Raw genomic sequence first — 18,538 nt, forward strand, 5'->3', positions numbered from 1 at the left:
TAAAACAAACAAACAAAAAATCCCCAGTGTAGATCAGTAGTTATGGAGAAGAGTATTGTTATATCAATACAAAGTTGTTGAATTTTGCTAAGATGTATTTCTTGCACTTCCTGACTACTACTCCACCAGAATTCTGTGCTACTGAGAATGACAAAAATCTACTTCAAATCTGCAGCCACCAAGCTGTAAATACATCCTGCATTTTAAAATGGATTGTCTACGTGCTTTAAAGAGCATACTGTTTTCAGGAGTATTTTGAAACTGTCAGAATTGTACAGTTCAGTATGAAATGGAGGTGTAGTGTAGCATTTTGCTGGGAGATGATAAGAAGTTTTAGTCAACTGGAGTGACATGAAAAAGAGATTTAAACTGGATTTTAAAATATACTGTACATTAAATATTTCAAGAATACATACAGTTGTGAACTCTCACACCAGAAAGTGAGTGGTATTTATGCAATAGCATTCTTACTTATAATGTGCTATATATATATATGCAGGGATACAGTGACACAAAGCTTAGTTCTCTGTCACTTGGTCAAGGCCAAGGCCCAATAGCCGTGAAAATGATAGAGAAGGCTGTAAAGGAGGGAACGTGGATAGTTCTGCAAAACTGCCATCTAGCAAGCTCATGGATGCCAACACTGGAAAGAGTCTGTGAGGTAAAAATAAGTATTCTTATAACTAGTTTTGGAGGCATGTCTGATCCATCTAGGCAGATGAAAAGCCAGCCTAGAATCATAGAATATCCTGAGTTGGAAGGGACCCACAAGGATCACGGAGTCCAACTCCTGGGTCCACACAAGCCTACCCTAAAATTAGACTATGTGTCTGAGAGCGTTGGCCAAATGCTTCATAAACTCCGTAAGGCTCAGGGCCATGCCCACTTCCCTGGGCAGCCTGTCCCAGTGCCCAACCCCCAACACGGTGAAGAACCTTTCCCTAACACCCAGCCTGACCCTCCCCTGTCCCAGCCCCATGCCGTTCCCTCGGGTCCTGTCGCTGTCCCCAGAGAGCAGAGCTCAGCGCCTGCCCCTCCGCTCCCCTCGTGAGGGAGCTGCAGGCTGCCATGAGGCCTCCCCTCAGCCTGCTGTGCTCTGGGCTGAACAAACCAAGAGACCTCAGCCGCTCCTCAGCCATCTTCCCCTGCAGACCCTTCACCATCTTTGTAGCCCTCCTTTGGATACTCTCTAACAGTTTGATGTCCCTTCTATACTGTTGTGCCCAAAACTGCACACAATACTTGAGGTGAGGCCTCACCAGCTTAACATACTTCGTGACAATTCCCATTATATAAGGGGAATCATCGCATATTGGTTCTGTCTATCTCCGTCTGCCTACTGGAGAAGGGAGTGTTCACAAACACTATGGATCTTGCGCATTCCTTGAATGGTAAATGCCAGCCACTACAGCAGTTTCTTTAGGCCAAGAGCTTTCTTTATATGTTGCTGCAAAAGAGCAGTATGCTAAAGAATTTTACACTTGAACATCTAGAGGTTTCCGAAGACGTAGTAGAGTACATTTCTTGCTTTTCATATTCTCTTGACTTAATAATTTTCTGATGTTAATAATTTTTTCATATTATTACTATAGCCCTTTCCAGAAGAGCTATACAACAGTAAATATGCAAACTATACATTCCATTGTTCTTGCAGTGCAAAGCCTGCACTCATTTTTGTTCATATATTCCATAATCATACACAGGGAGAACAAATTTTAGCTCAAAATACTGATGCCTTGAAAAAAAATGCTCTGGATGTAGAATGCAAGTTATAATTGTGAATCTCACTATAATCACATACTAGCATTTAAGAAATTAAACTTTGGACTTGGGTAGTTTCCACCAAAAAACAGTAGTTTAAAAAAAATGCTTTAGTAATAACACTTAAGCTGTATATTCAACTATCATGTTTTCTGATTTTTTTTAAATGTGTTTATTGTAGGAGCTACACCCTGATACAACACATCCAGATTTCCGAATTTGGCTCACCAGTTACCCATCTCCCACTTTTCCTGTGGCTGTACTGCAGAATGGAGTGAAAATGACTAATGAAGCACCAAAAGGTTTACGGGCTAATATAATTCGTTCATACCTGATGGACCCAATATCTGATCCTAACTTTTTCAACAGCTGCAAAAAAACGGTTAGAATGTATTGGTGATGTTTCTTTGTAAAGCAGTCAAAGACAACTCTGACGATTCTGTATATATGCTCTAAAAAAAAAAAAAAAAAAGTACCGAATTAAATAGTTGTCCTTTGCTATAATGAAACTGGTTTTGCCTAATGAGAGTAGTGAAGTAAATTTCATTTTTATTTTACTGCTCACCACCTACTTCTTCAATAGAGTTTTTTTGTGGCATGGTATTAAGGTTATGTCTCTCTAACACACACACACACACACACACACACAAAAATTATTTGCTATTACATAGCTGCTGCAAGGTTGTGGAGTCTTGTATTCATTTATGTGAATGCTCTTTTAGCAAGTGATTAGTCCAAAAAGGCAAAATGAGGTCCACTGTTTAATTGAGAGGGCCATGTGATTGCACTACATGGTTTATAAAATTCTTAAGTAAATGTCTTTCCTACGTCCCTTTTTAAGTAGGACTCAGAAACCACTGCTTTCATAATTAACTTTCTGTGTGCACGCGTATTTGGCCAGAAATATTTTACTTTTTTTTTTTTTTAAATATATAATAAATAGCACAGTTCTTTTAATTGAGGTCATCTACTTTGCTAAATATTCTCAACTGAAAACAAACCAAACCAAAGCTTCCTAGCTGAAGGTTTCTTTAAAGACCTGAAATCTTTCTTGATAACGAGAAAAAAATGCAAGAATAGTGTGTGAACTATGTTTTAAGGTGTAAAGGTGTAAAAAAAAAATTCAAAGGTCTTATATACATAGTTGTGGGTGAATGTTATATATCTTACATACACATGGGTATATAGCTTTAAAAATAAAATTGATTTGAGGGTTCACACTGGTTTAAAAGAAAATTTAAAAACCAATGCTTTAAACAATCTGATGACTTTTTGCTGAAGGCCTTTTTTTTTTTGTGTCAAGAAATGCTACCCATGAGTCACAAATGGTATGTTACTGGAGCAGGAGTTCCTGGGTTTTGAGCGAGTCAGGACATGAGGAAAAAATGAAACTGTTAAAATGTTTGAAACAGACAATTATTCATGTTGTTGTGTTTGGTTTTAAGGCTGAGTTTAAGACATTGCTGTATGGCCTCTGCTTCTTCCACGCACTGGTGCAAGAAAGGCGGAAATTTGGGCCACTGGGTTGGAACATTCCATACGAGTTCAATGAGACTGATCTGCGCATCAGTGTGCAGCAGCTGCACATCTTCCTTGACCAGTACAAGGTACGGAACCCTCCCACAGCCTTGATTGTGCCCTTCCATGCATGTTCTAGGAATGTCCATGCATGTGCCAGTGCAGCTCAGTGTTGCCATGGCAACAGTTTTAGTAGGGCCCAGTGATTTAGAAACTCAAGCCTATTTGCAGTAGTGCCAATACTGTTCCTTTTAAGTGGTTAGTGTACCATGAGCAGTGTATAACTAATGTGGGAAACTTGCAGATGGCAGTTTAGAATTTCTCCCATGCAAAACACAGCAGACTATGTTCCATGTTGTTGCCTTATTCATTGGAATTGTATCCTGTCTCTAGACAGAAGCTGGGGGATTCAGCTCATGGAGCTTTTGTTGCAAGCTGTAAAATATCATACTAAACGAATCCCTGTGATTTACTCAGTGATAGAACTAATTCTAGATGCTGGACTGTTGCAAATTAATAATGAACTTGATCTGTTTAAATTTGGCACATGACTTTTCCTTCCTTGTTTGTTGAGCCAGGCAGCGTTTCATACAATATTCTCTGGAATTTGCTAGCAAGACCTGATACTTCTTTGTGTTTCAGCTTCCTAAGCAAACTGCTATAGCTAGTACCCTTTAAATAATGGCTGCGGGTGTTATTGTCAAACCACTGTCAGCCTGGAGTGTTTTTGGTTATCGGTGTGGTTAATAGGTAACTTGTGATACAGAATGAGAAAATGTTATGAAGTCATGGGTGTTCCCTTTCCTTGGGGGGAGGGCGGGGGAGCAAAGTGTATGGGGGGCTGGGGGGATGACCTCCTCTTGTATGATAGTTTATGAGCAAATGCATTGACAAGCAGAAAGGGAAGCAATTTGCTCCCAGAAAGATTACTGACTTGGTTGTAGCGACCAGATTTCTCTGTACTTTCTTCAGCTGGTTTATTTTATCCCATTCCTTATCATACCACTAGCTCTTGGCCCTTAATTTCTGTAAAGAATTTTTCTTATAACCCATAAATTGTTCCTTTCATGCTCCTAAGAAGCCATCTGCTCCCAAGCTCAGGACTTTATTATTTTTTAAAATTTTTCTCAAAAATAAAAGAAGACAAAAACCCATTTCTCTGTATTAGCACAGAAGGCTTGCTGGAAAGGATGTGTCCCTGTTTGTTGTTCGTTGTGGTCTTGAAGAATAGGAGTATAGCATAGCCGTGGCCCTCTGACAGCATCCCTATTTATTTTATACATACATATAGCCAAGCAAGTACAGACTGTTCTGGAAAAGCTCTTCATAAACCCATTCCCAGGGATTCCCATTTCCATTCATGTGGAAAATTTTGGTGCTATTGTTCTTCACAAAAAGCCCCACTGTTTGATTTGATGGCTTATTAAAGTAGTTGAAGATCAGGAGATCAATAGTACCAGTATGAACTAACAGAGGCAAATAGCAATTTGTAAAGTTCCCTCTGAGATTTCTGGATGGCTTGCAAATAAATTACAGGCATACCAATATGGCTGTCTAGGTAAGTGCTAGGCTGTGGCTCAGAGAATTCTCTTGCCCCTTTTTTTTTTTTTTTTTTTTTTTTTAGGAGGTGCCATATGATGCCCTTCGCTATATGACTGGAGAATGTAACTACGGTGGCAGAGTCACTGATGACTGGGATCGGCGTACGCTCCGTAGTGTTCTGAACATGTTCTTCTCATCAGAAATCATTGCAAACACAGATTATAAATTTGATTCAAGTGGCCTTTATTTTGCTCCTCCCGAAGGAGATGTAAGTATCTGAGAAAATTGGAATTACAAACTTTAAAAAAAAAAAATCTTTTGCTCACATTGACAAGTGCTTCAGTGCTTACTGCTGTCATTGTTCACTTGTGCGGCAAAATCCCCCATTCTATTAGTTGCTTCAGTGACTTTTAAGTAACATAACATAACACAATGTTAACATAACGTAACATTAAAAAAAATACAAAAGAAAATCCCAAACTACTACTAATTTGACTCTGTGCTGTATGAGACAGCACACTTGGGGGACAGTGAGAAACCTAGCGTGCTACACTTAAAGCCACTAAAAAGTAGGTGTAAGAGAATGAGCTGTTCGTATCTTCTGGTGATAGAAAGGACCTAGGTATCAGCTTATCACACAGTAGAGTTATGTCAAATATCAGCAAAATGCCTACATAGACAGCTCGCAAGCAGTGGGCCCAGAAAAGGTCTAGAGGTTCTTGCACTAAGCATTTTATTTTTAAGAGAATTTCCAACAGCTGTCAAAATTAAAAAAAAAAAAAAATCATTTAAGCAAAGTCAATCTTGATTTCAGAGTAAGAGAACGGACCAAAGGAATTTGCGAGGTGCAGACAGATCCTGCGTACATCCTTTTATATCTTTTAGTTTAGACAATATACAGTAGAAAAGTTTGTAGTGGTTTTGAAATACAGCTTGTGGCCTCTCATGAGCTGTGTGGCCATGTCTACATCCTAAGTCTAGAGCCTTTTTTTTTTTTTTTTTCCAGTACCAAAGCTATATTGAATATACAAAGACACTTCCACTGAATCCTTCCCCAGAGATATTTGGAATGAATGCAAATGCTGATATCACTAAGGATCAGTCAGAAACACAACTGTTATTTGATAACATTCTTCTTACACAGGTATGTAAAGAGACTCAAAACCACACGCCATCTTAGCATAACCTTTTCCTCTTTCTACATGTTAGTATGTTCAGATTTTTTTTGTCCTTTCATTTTTTACTGTGCCCTATTGTTTTGTAATGTCATCCTAGTGAAATCGTTATTCCACTTAAAAAAACTGTTAAGGCTTTTTTTTTTTTCCCTGCCTGTCTTCCAAAGGAAGCACAGCTTCTGTGATTGCACAGTCAATTTACATTACTTCCACTCCCCCACCATCTTTTAAAATTTTTCAAAATTCTTAGCCAGTTTCAGTCCAGTTTGTAAGCCAGGTACAATCTAGATATTATAGTTCCTGTAAGCCTCATGAAGAGCTGAATATAGAGGGCAAGAGATCACAACAAGGGATAGTGAGACTACTTGGCACTACTCTGTCATTTGACAGCAGTGGGCCAGCCGATGGCACTCACAGCTTCTTCAGAGATGCAGGCAGAAAGGTTCGTTTACAGTGGAGGCAAGATTTTGGTAACCAAAATTAAAAGGTTAAAAACCTGTAGGAAACCAGACTTTGACAGTCGTATGCTAATAACTTCTTGCAATAACACAGGAAGTTATGAAACAAATTCATTTCCATCACAGGGGAACCGAGTTGGAACTGTAACAATCTTATAAACATTGCCTTCAGAACAGCTCTATTTTCCTGTATTTCAAGTACTCACTCCCAAGTTCTCTTTTCCAAAATAAACCTAAATTTTTGTCTCTCTTTAGTCTCAGGTGTCTGGTAGTGGTGCAAAATCCACTGAGGATGTTGTTCATGAAGTGACAGGTGACATCCTGAGCAAACTTCCTTCAGACTTTGACATTGAAGCAGCAATGAGAAAATATCCAACCACTTACACTCAAAGCATGAATACTGTGCTTGTCCAAGAGATGGGACGCTTTAACAAGCTACTGCAGACAATACGTGACTCCTGTGGTAACATCCAGAAAGCAATAAAGGTGAGACATACATTTAAGGGCACGTAATTAGACCCTAGGCTTGATCTCTGAGCTATCAGTACAAGTACCTTAGAGAACTGACCCTGAAGTCTGATTCAGGTCACTCAGACACTAGAAGTCTGGATTCCAACACGATTTATTGATCTGTATCTTTTTGTGCCTTAGTAACGTAAAAGACAGAAGCACCTCACAATTTCTTTACAGATAAAGGCAAATCTCAACACCTCAACCGGAACCCTCAACAGTAATAATTTACTGTCTGAAGTCAGCATTTGTTCTCAGTGGGAACTCAAAGCTACAGCTGTGTAAAATACAGGGTGGGGAGCAGGGAAAAGTCAGTTTGGATTTTTTTTTTTTTAAATCTATCCTATCTTACCTTGAGGGTGATTTTTTTTTTTTTTTAATAAAAACAGAAAAAATCCACCACCCCTCTCCCTCTTAAAGCCAAACCACAAGCTGAAAAGTCAGCCAATTTAAAAAACTTGCAGCAATGTTGCAGTTTTGAGGACACTTTAAATAATACTATAAAAGCATTTACATTTAGTAATAACTCAGAAATTTACACTCAGTAATCACTCATATTTCTGAGGCAGGATGATGAATGGCGATTTCCCATTCTGGGCAGTTTTTTTCCAAAATGCTCTATCGGCCTTCTTCCTGACCAGTCTAGTGACTGACTACTAGCTCTGACCACAGTAACTTTTGAATGAAATTCATTATGTCCATTCTTCATGTTTTCAGTGTTGTTCCTGACTTAGCTAGAAGTTGGTAACATCTGTTAGACAAAGAGCTATGTTTAACTGTTAAAGCAGCTTCTCTTGAGACACAGTATTCTCCTATCGTCCCATCCCAAATTTATTTTAGGGGCTAGTCGTGATGTCTGCTGAACTGGAAGAAGTGGTAAACAGCATTTTGAAAGCCAAAATTCCAGGCCTATGGATGAGTAAGTCCTACCCAAGCCTCAAGCCTCTGGGCAGCTACGTGAATGACTTCCTCAGTAGACTGAAGTTCCTACAGGTAAGCACATCCCATGTATGCCAATTTGTTCAACATCACTTAATGTTTTGATCTCGTGTTGTCAGGAGGAATCTCCACAAGTGAACGCACACATGAATAACACTGACATGTAATGATCAGTTCATTTGTGCACCTGTTTTGGTTAGTTGCTTGTTCATCACAGCATCTAGTGAAGCACTGTTATCTTGCCACATACCTTACACCACATAAAGAGAGGTGCAGTGCATCAGTATTACTGTATGACAGACACCAAAATTGGCCTTCTGAAGTGAATTTACTAAGGGCATCTTAAACTGCACATAGATCTTTGTGGTGGTAGGGAAGTTAAATAAATAAAATAGAACTTTGGGAGAGGCTGTTGAGTTCCTTTTCCAAATAGCAAGTTTATATCAGTAGAGTGTTGTAACATGAAATCTTTTATTTATGTTGAAGTCAAGTAATAGCTTTCAGTAGATAGACAACAAGAGAAGAAAGCTGGATGAGTGAGTGAGAATCAATGGGGTCCCTTCACTGGTAAGACTACAAATTCCCCAAACTGACTTTAAGTGACTAATATAGAGACTGAGCACTATTCTGTGCCTTAGTGACCTCCATCAACTGAAGACAATTGATGTTTATCACCTAATAAGACCATGAGACCATAAACACTAATGTATGCCTTTGAGGTAGAAGACTAAACTGACAGTTCAACCCCCCCAAGATAAAATGTGCAACTTGTTCCAAGCTCCTTCCTCTGTATCTGCAAAAAGAACGGGTCTCGAGCTAGACAAAAGATCCAGAAACAAAAATAATTAAAAAGTAAATAATAAACCCATCTGGTTTCAGTTATAGTAACATACTCACAAATTCTGCATTTACAAAACCTGTTTTGTTTTTTGGACCCTGTCACCACACCTCAGTAACTTCCACTTTAATGCATAGCATGTCTGATTGCAGTACTTATAAAGAATAAAAGTGACATTTCTTGAACAGAACCCAGACCAGAAATTAAACTTGTATGAAGGAGAAACTGCCATTATCTATAAGGATTTTGTTTATTTCTTTGAATGGAAACTAACTAGAAAGACAAGTACTGTGGTAACCATTATAATTCTCTGCAGTAATGTAATTGTAATGCAATTTTTTTTATCTGACATTGTAAACATGAGTTTTGAACAACAACTGTTCTGAAGTTATGTGTACAACAACCAGAAAAATGTCTTCTTGCATGAAGTATTCACCATTGATATAGACCTCACTTATATTACACTTAAATGCAATGAAATCCAGCATTCAAAAATTTTTATACACAAGTTTCCACGGTGTAAGCTGGGGGGGGGGGGGGGGGGGACGGGACACCCCCTCTATCCCCCAGAAACAAAGTTTAATTAGGCCACTCCATTTTTTTCCCTCATAAGGAACTCGCCCACCCTCATCTTCAACTTGCTGCACATGCAAGTGCATGTGCACACACACACACACAGCATGCAACATGGGCGCTGGAAGGGAAATCCAACGAAGAAAAGCAAAGCCTGAAAAAAAAAAAAAAAACCTGCCACCTGCATGAGGAAACAAAGATCATCATGCTGAACAGCCTCTGATACCAAGAGAGAAAGGGTGACTTGAACACACATTTGATGAGCTTACATAGATGATGCACAATTAACAGACTAATTCATTCACATTAGCTAAGAACTTCCAGGCAGTAGGTGAGGTGGTGTTTTGTCCTCTTTGGTCTTAAAACACAACAACAAAAAAAAAGCCGTAAGCTAGTGACATTTTAACAACTTGGTGGAAAACACATAGCAGCCATCCAAACATACCACTGCAGAAACTATTTTGGCTGTTATTTCACAGTTATTTGAGTTCCTAAATACTACAAGAGATTAAAGCAGCCCCCCCCCCTCCTTTTCTCCTCCTCTTTTGCTACTGCAGTTGTGGTATGAAAACGGTATGCCACCCGTCTTCTGGATTTCAGGATTCTTCTTCACTCAAGCATTCTTAACAGGCGCCCAGCAGAACTATGCCAGAAAATACACTATTCCAATAGACCTACTAGAATTTGACTATGAAGTGCTGGAAGATAAGGAATATGAAATCCCTCCTGAAGATGGTAAGTAAATACATAACATTTATTTGCCTATGCTGATGCATTCGTAAGTTAACATTAATTTGCAGACTCAGAGTTATGCAATTAAGTTAATGAACTCTGTTAGAAAACATACACAACTGCGTTGGTCTCAAAATACTATGCACGCCAGCCTTTAAATACTGCTGAGATTAGTGCACTACCTGGATTATCCCACAGATGAAAAGTAACACCCAGAGAACACTGCTTATCCCTAACTTCCCAAAACAGATCACTTTTAAGCAGTGTTTGGCTTGCCTGTTCTTTTTATTTCAACCCCAGTAACACATCTGAAGATGCTTACTTCCCTGAGTGAAAACAAACCCTTCGCTGTTGGCTGTGCTTGTTTAGCTATCCCTAGAAAAACAGCTTACAGATACATGATCAAGATGCTCAACAGCAAACTAGTTTTTTCTTAAACTATTATATATTGCCTGACATTCCATTTGCAGATACTTTCGTTAGACTGCCCTTCCTCAGAAAAAGGAAGGATTAAACTGAACAGTTCTTAGTACTCTTTTTAATATTTTTTTGAGGATCAGTTTGACTGGTAGTTGTGTGAGAAGGGTTTAGCAGTTTGACTGGGAGACCACCATCCAGTCAGTTTTCAGCTTTTTTTGTTGTTGTTGGGGCAGGTTTATTTTTCGTACTTAAGAGTTACGGTTTTCAAGTCTACACAACACAAAGGTGCGAGTCTTTAAAAGACTTGCTTTTTTTAAACTCTCTTAATAAACTGTTTTAAAGATGTAACATTTAAATGGTTATATAACCTTTAAATGGTTAATTGCCAAATGGCAATGTGAAACAAGCAATGAAAATTAATAGTAACTGGGGAAAGAGTCTGTATGGTCAAATCTCCTAGTTTAGAAACACTAAAGTTTATAATATGTAGTACAAACAGAAAACTTTGTAATGACAACTGTGAAAATAGTGTCCTGTACTTTGAATTTTTACTTTTTACTTCCCTCAACATTTTAGTAAAGACTAGATACACCATGATACTGCTAGACATTGCAACTTTATAAAGCTTTATAGAATTATAATAATAAATAATAAATTGTAATGCTGTGAAAAATTGTGTTATACTCAAAGTTATTTGATTATTTGGAACACAACAAAAATTGACAAAAAGGCCACACAGAACCAACAGACAGTTAGCAAAGTGTGTTGCACTAGCTGCTGCTCTCACCTAGAAACCTCTTCCAGTTTTTGCTTAATACATTACCTTTTACAACTGATTCAGGGGTCTACATTCAGGGACTGTTCTTGGATGGAGCACGCTGGAACAGAGAAACTAAGAAGCTAGGAGAATCCCTTCCGAAAATCCTCTATGACACAGTACCTGTGGTGAGTATCTTTCATTTGGTGACATTTTATATTATTAGATATGAACAAATATTGTAGAATAATGTGGAACCTAAGTTCCAGCCTTGAAGGGAGCAACAGGGTAATTCTTAAAAATAACTGAATTGAAAATGCTTTGTGTTGAAAAGCAAATTTAAATATCTAAGAGGAACTGAGAATCCTCTACTAATAATGATGGCAACAGGAGGTCCGGTGTTGCAGATTTTGGGAGAGGAAGCAATCTGCTAAGAAAGAGTAATCAAGAAACAGGTTTTCAAAGGCTACCTGTAAGAAAACAAACACCACCGACAAAAATATTGTGGCAAGCCAAGAGTGTTTCTCAACTTTTTTTTTTTTTTTTTAACTGAAGTGAAAAGGCTTATTCTTTGCTGCAGATATGGCTAAAGCCCTGTAAGAGAGCAGACATTCCACAGCGACCCAGTTACGTGGCCCCATTGTACAATACCAGCGAGAGAAGAGGTGTCTTGTCAACTACTGGTCATTCCACCAACTTTGTAATTGCAATGACCCTCCCTTCAGATAAACCACAAGAACACTGGATCAGACGGGGGGTGGCGTTATTATGTCAGCTTAATTCATAAACCTACCACAATCTATGGAGGTGCATTTCCAGATCACTTATGAGGGATACATGTCCATTCTGAAATGCCATTTCCAAAGAGAAATCAAAATATGAAAGGAGGATATATATCTTTACAATGTTGCATTTGTGCATTTCATGAGAATTGAAGCAAAATACTAAAATATAAAGGTGCACAATAAAATCTTATACAAGCCAACAAGAATATCTGCTCCTTGAATAATTTTATTTTTTGAAGGCTCCTTATTTGTAAGGAACATACATAAAATGAACACAACACTGTTGACAATGAACAAAACAGCATTTGATCTTTTTCCAGCTTTATAAAATTTTTAAAAATGATTTATTTATAACAAAAAAACTGATAGCTCGGCTGTATCTTATAGGACCATAATCATATTTGAAACCATAGACTCAGTTGTTACCTGGAGGGGAAAAAATAAAAACAAGAATCACACTGCATCTAGCAACTACAATATTTTCTAAGCATAATCACAGCGGATTGAGTGCAATGTGATCTACATCAAAATTCATATGGGATGTCACACAGTGACAGCATTGTAATATACAAGTAACATGCCCTCCAACAAATACAAGTTAAATGAGACTCTGGATCCAAGCAGAATGGAATGTTGAAGCCAAGTAGAAATGTAGTGGAATTCAGATTGTCTGTAACATGACTTAAAAGTGTACATTAGAATGATTTAGAATTCAGTACTGGTGGAAACCTATAGAAGTCACAGCTGTTACACTGCTCTTCATAAGTTGTAATAAATACTAGAAAATAAAAGAAAAAAACCTATTTAATGAAAAATGCAGTACCTGCCTTCAAGGACCAAGTTTTTCCCTTGTCTGAAGATGGTGTTGGAAGGAAGTTTATTATATTCCCTAGAGAGGCAGTGTATTAAGCTAAAACCATACTCCAACTAATACAAAAGTAAATATTCTACCTGAAATACAGAAAATTTCATTTGTAAAAGTATTAAAAGAAATAAACTTAAAAAAAATGATTAGACAATATCAGTTCAACCACATGACCCCTTATACTTGACAGAAATTAACAGAAAATTAAAATTAAGGGTCAGTTCAATACATAAACAACACAGGTTGCTTAAGTTAAGATTCTCAGAAGTTATCCAGTGACTTAAGTCTCTTTGAAAATAGTACTCAGGGACCTAACGTGGGCACTAGGAAAAAAGTGTCACCCAGGATCTTTACATTGCAGAAGTTCAGCAAACTGAAGCTAACATCAGTGTTTGTGCTAATTAGGGTCCAATAGTAAATATGTTTAAAGAAGAAAAACAAAGAAACCTGAGTTCTGAGCATCAAATGGCTGCATAACTGAACTCTGGGCTTTTGGCTTCTTCACTGAAGAAACTGCACTCTTCTTTGAAATGGACCCTTAATACTGTTTCTTGATACTGCATTAGGAAGAAATACTGGCAAGAACCAACCCAATACCTTTAAAATATACAAGCTGCTCTTGGTAAAAACTAAATTGACCCATGAAGCTTCAAAAAGTAACAGGCCACAAGAAACACACAAACTTGAAATGGAATGAAGATACCAACTGGTGCTCTTTAAAGGCGTTAGGATCAGTATGTTTTTAGCAGCTACACTGGCACCAAGCAGACTGAAACAAAACTTACGGCACAGTCAAAATACAGCATACCTGGCATACACAAAGACGACGACGAACTGTGTGTTCCAGAAAAGGCTACTACCATGCTTAGGACTGGTACTACAGAATCAACTTGCACTCCTCACAAACTCACTGATTTGCTTTGTGTTTTCTTCAAGGAGATGGGTACAAGAAGAACTAACTCATGTCTGGCAATATAAGCATCTCAGCAAAATCCTATCTAAGACATCTGATCCCGGCAAATTAAGGCCCAAATTTTCAGTCTGTCCTTCCAAATGACACGTACAACAGATCTATCACATCTGCTTTTTAATTATCTAATTTAAATACCCAAATTGAAAAAAAAATATCACAGAAATGAACTCCTTTATGCTGGAAGTAAAAAGCTTCTTTCTTACTCTCTACTGTGAGATGGCTGGTGCTACCATGTCTGATATTGAGGCATTGTAGAAACAGATTTTGATCTGGTATTATAGTATTGCAAATAACCCACCAGTACTACATACACAGACCATAATTTAACTTTTGTGCCCAGGTTCAGTAACTAGCATCTTGCACTTTGGACTTTCTTTTTTAACATAAAGAGGAGAAAACATTCCAAAATAACCGTTAAAAAACGGAAAAATTCCCATATGGATTCTCTGTTAAAAGGGAGTTCGCACACATTCACAGCCACAATTCTTCAGTAGTTTATGCTGCAAGTGGCACACAATACATGTTTAGCATCTGTAGAAGAGAACCAGGAATAGCTCTATAACTCCAACATCAGGGATTTCCCCAAGCTAGTACTAATTCTATTGCATTTTGCATTTTCTTACTAATATCAAGGGACAAACATCAAATAAATCTTAGTCAGGAAAACATCATCAAACTGATCCTTGACAGAACATAGCACTTTGCAGCGTATATTGCAACAGCCTGCCTTCTTACACATGAAGTTTTTATAAACGAGGGAGTGCAATTTAAGGTGTACTCTTAAAAATTTAAGCATTGTTTAGATTTGGACTTGTTTTTTAAATTTAAAACAGCACAGTGGTTTCCAGTTAACTACCATTGTTAAGATTTAATACTTAAAGTCATCACTATGCAGACGAATCAACACAGAAATGAATTAACAGATGCATATATATGCACAAATCGATATACGCATATATATGCCCACTGCTTAAGACTTGTGTGGTACTAAAAGCTTAGTCAGGTTCCTTGTAGGTATGAATTTCAGCTGTAACATTTTCCAGGTCGTGCTCAAATATAGTATGAAATGGTATTTTCCCAAGTGTGTAGATCCTGTATGTTTCTTATTTAGCAAGTAGCGCACCCAACCGAGCATTTATTTCTCTTATTTAGTATTTCCAAATTATCAGTCACTTGAGTTTAGAAGACACATTGAGCAATCTCATCTGATTTGAATTAGAAAAAAGCAGGAGTTAATCTACACAGAAATGAATATATTGTACTTGTGTAAGTAGTGCAAGCCACTGCTTTTCCTCTGAGCAATGTGCATACAGTGAAACAGTGCAGACTCAAAGCCATACAGTAATATTATTGTCTCCACAGTGATTACCAGAATTAGGTCAAAACTGGATGTCAAGCACAATTTTATCTTCATAGAGGGCAATCACCAGCATGATGGCAAATCCAAGAAGCAGGCCTAGATTCTGAAGAATGAACTGTCCCACGGGACAATAGCCATGCTCTTCATTATCTCCATCTCCATGAAGCATTTCTGGAAGCTAAAATGAAAAACAATTCTGAAAAAGTTATTTCACCTTTATTTCATTTCACCACTGATAAATTTACAGGACAATATTGATCAAGAATAAACACTCCAGGATTTAGTTATAAAAACAATCCACCAGGACAGTTAAAACTACACCCAGTCATTACATTTTTTAAAAACATGATCTCAGACACATCATGTATTTACTACGCAAACTCAAAATGCCTTTCCTTTGGACATTTTTTGAGCTTTTCCTGGATCACACATCTATTTGAACTTTAAGTTTCTCAGGACAAGGACCAGGTCAGTATTCTCTGAGCTCCGCTCTTTCAAGTTTGTTTAGTCAGTTAAAACTAGCCACGCTCAAATAAACATAATAAAAGTTGTTACTATTGCTACAGTTATTACATTGCTATAAACATACCTTTTACAGTGACTTAACTGATTAACTCAGCCATTTATTTGTCACGTTACACGCTTACACAGTCACATATATTTCCTCTTAAGTATGGGAATAATAGGGATCAATCTGTACGCTATGGCTAAATCAAAAGAAAATTAGGTAGATATATTAAAAAAATCTGAAAGCTCTTCCGGTTTCTCACCTATGAAAAGTCAAATAGTACTGACAAAAGGACCAACAGCAGACTTGGAAGACTTAGAAATAAATCTTATGAAGTGTTTTACAAAACCACTCAAAGACGACAAAAATAACAAAATGTTGTGTGAATAAATTAATTCAGGAAAGCATGAGGTAAACAAAGAAATTAATTTAAGGCATACTTAATATAGAAAAACATTATACAGAGCAGAAGCTTCAGGTAGTTCACAGCACAAGTCTCTACTATTGCTCTTCATTAAATAGGCTGTAACTGTTTTGGTTATTCCAAGTACTTGAATACTGTGCAACAGACAATGACAAATTATCAGAGCATCGTATCAGCTAAAGAGATAAATATATTACCTATCTAGTCTTGCATTACTGTATTTTGAAAAGCTGACAAATTGACCCATTGAGAACTTAAATATATATATATATATATATATATAAAAACTGGTATGAAAAGGTTCATCACTTGTAGATTACACATTTCACTTTATAAGCTTTATATTGATATGACCAATTTCAGGGAACATACAGTCTGGTCCTGTCAATATAAAAAAAACCCACCCTCTAGAAGTTGAAAGGTTATAGCTTCAGCCCTAGAGATATCAGAAATTAAAAACATGATATATTTATTTGCCAGTAAGATGAAGTGATTCAAGTTGGACTAGGAAGGAATTTAGGAAAATCCAATGTACCCACTCAAACCAAAACAGCAGTGTCACGAGGGAAGACCTTATGATTGTTTTTCTGATAGTTATCACCACATGAAGTTATTGTAGAGGTCATGGAAAGCCTGAAGGTTTGAAAATGTCCCTGCTTCAGGTTCTACTGAAGAACAGCATCTTTTACTTTGTGTTAGAAAACACATAATTAGAGAAATTGCAGGACAATCAGATGCAAGAATACCAGAAGGTCCATTCTCAATGGGCTGGTATAAGGAATGGATAAAAAAACACAACCTTGGTGGACCTCTGTTAAGCTAGGGAAGGACTAAACTCTGAAAACAAGGTTTTTGACAGGTAAGCAGATTATTGAAACATCAATACAAAAATGTGGTGCAGTTTCAATTGTGTCACACAGAGGCTTTCCTGCTCTTGTTTAGAGTCAGACCGTAAGTCCTTGATTATTTGGATGCTACAATGACCAAGGAAAAGGACAAACAATAAAAGAATAAAAGTACTGCCTTTCTTTGCTGTCTTCAGTCAGGGTACATATAGGAAAAAAATATCAGCAACAGAACTTAAAACAATGGATTATTATTCAGTAATTACAAGTTATAGCTGAATATCTGAAGTTGCATGAAAAATCATTCTCAACTTGGCAGCCACTCTCTTCAGCAAGCCCTGGAAAGGACTCATTTACCTTATAATAGAATGACTTCATCACTAGAGTGTATTTACTAAAGTTCTCTATAATGAAGAAAAATATCCCATTTTTGACTGTCTTTCTTTGCCAAGACAGTTTCTGTGATATCAGGAAATCGCACCTGAGGCCGCACCTCGAGTACTGTGTTCAGTTTTGGGCCCCTCGCTACAGGAAGGACATGGACGTGCTCGAGCGAGTCCAGAGAAGGGCGACCAAGCTGGTGAGGGGTCTGGAGAACAAGTCTTACGAGGAGCGGCTGAGGGAGCTGGGCTTGTTCAGCCTGGAGAAGAGGAGGCTCAGGGGCGACCTCATCGCTCTCTATAGGTACCTTAAAGGAGGCTGTAGAGAGGTGGGGGTTGGTCTATTCTCCCACGTGCCTGGTGACAGGACGAGGGGGAATGGGCTAAAGTTGTGCCAGGGGAGGTTTAGGTTGGATGTTAGGAAGTACTTCTTTACCGAAAGGGTTATTAAGCATTGGAACGGGCTGCCCAGGGAGGTGGTGGAGTCACCATCCCTGGAGGTCTTTAAAAGACGTTTAGATGTAGAGCTTAGGGATATGGTTTAGTGGAGTACTTAGTGTTAGGTCGGAGGTTGGACTCGATGGTCTTGAGGTCTCTTCCAACCTAGAGAAATCTGTGAATCTGTGAATCTGTGAAATTCATCACAAACTGAACCTTTGTTTTCAGCAGTCTTAGCTAACGCTTCAAGGATACCACTAAGGGTGAGAAACCAGGCTAGGAAGCAGCAACTACTGGCCACGGAAGCTGAGGGGAGAAGGATCTTCATAATGTCACCTGCTTTACTTAGCACCAGGAGACTAATACAATCAGCCCACCTCAGAGCACATCAGACATCTGACAGCCTCATGAACAGTGACAAAGAAGTGATGCTGTTCCAATGAGAACTGCTGAAACCCAAAGCCTGTGTGTCTGTGGCTTACACTAACTGAAAGATGCCTGCTTGCTTTGACAAGTCTGCCAGTGAGAATCAAACACCATTTTGTACCAGTTAACTTTTGGGGACGATGTTAAAAAAAATCAAAAAATCAAAAAACAAATGGTTTGAAAATAGGATAGTCAGCACAAATGTATGCAGAAGATATTTGTCACAACAAAAAATGTTCCATGGTAGGTGCCATTTCAAATCCTAGCTTGAAGCAGGGAATGCCAAGAAGACAGAATCATAATCACCTTAC

General features: G+C 38.0%; 2 protein-coding genes across 30 annotated transcripts in view; one reads left to right on the forward strand and one right to left on the reverse strand.

Annotated features, from left to right (window-relative positions):
- The window catches only part of DNAH7 (dynein axonemal heavy chain 7), a 118,570-nt gene that overhangs the window by 92,033 nt on the left and 7,999 nt on the right, over window positions 1-18,538 (forward strand). For 10 of the 19 annotated variants that reach the window (XM_080599850.1, XM_080599863.1, XM_080599862.1 and 7 more), the window contains 10 exons: window positions 500-661; window positions 1,943-2,143; window positions 3,207-3,368; window positions 4,904-5,089; window positions 5,828-5,965; window positions 6,710-6,940; window positions 7,805-7,957; window positions 9,872-10,049; window positions 11,308-11,411; window positions 11,804-13,005. In XM_080599850.1, the coding sequence (XP_080455976.1) occupies window positions 500-661; window positions 1,943-2,143; window positions 3,207-3,368; window positions 4,904-5,089; window positions 5,828-5,965; window positions 6,710-6,940; window positions 7,805-7,957; window positions 9,872-10,049; window positions 11,308-11,411; window positions 11,804-12,010 (1,722 nt within the window). In that variant the 3' untranslated portion in view covers window positions 12,011-13,005. Of the gene's footprint in view, window positions 1-499; window positions 662-1,942; window positions 2,144-3,206; window positions 3,369-4,903; window positions 5,090-5,827; window positions 5,966-6,709; window positions 6,941-7,804; window positions 7,958-9,871; window positions 10,050-11,307; window positions 11,412-11,778; window positions 13,006-18,029; window positions 18,535-18,538 lie in introns of those variants that run through there. The other 9 variants (XR_013953647.1, XM_080599851.1, XM_080599864.1 and 6 more) reach the window with 5 other exon arrangements.
- SLC39A10 (solute carrier family 39 member 10) overlaps window positions 12,217-18,538 on the reverse strand; it is a 120,900-nt gene continuing 114,578 nt past the window's right edge. For all 11 annotated transcript variants that reach the window (XM_080599928.1, XM_080599926.1, XM_080599919.1 and 8 more), the window contains one exon: window positions 12,217-15,384. In XM_080599928.1, the coding sequence (XP_080456054.1) occupies window positions 15,226-15,384 (159 nt within the window). In that variant the 3' untranslated portion in view covers window positions 12,217-15,225. The remainder of the gene's footprint in view (window positions 15,385-18,538) is intronic.

This window comes from Anser brachyrhynchus (genome assembly GCF_964034855.1).
Source record: "Anser brachyrhynchus genome assembly, chromosome: 7".
Lineage (NCBI taxonomy): Eukaryota > Metazoa > Chordata > Aves > Anseriformes > Anatidae > Anser > Anser brachyrhynchus.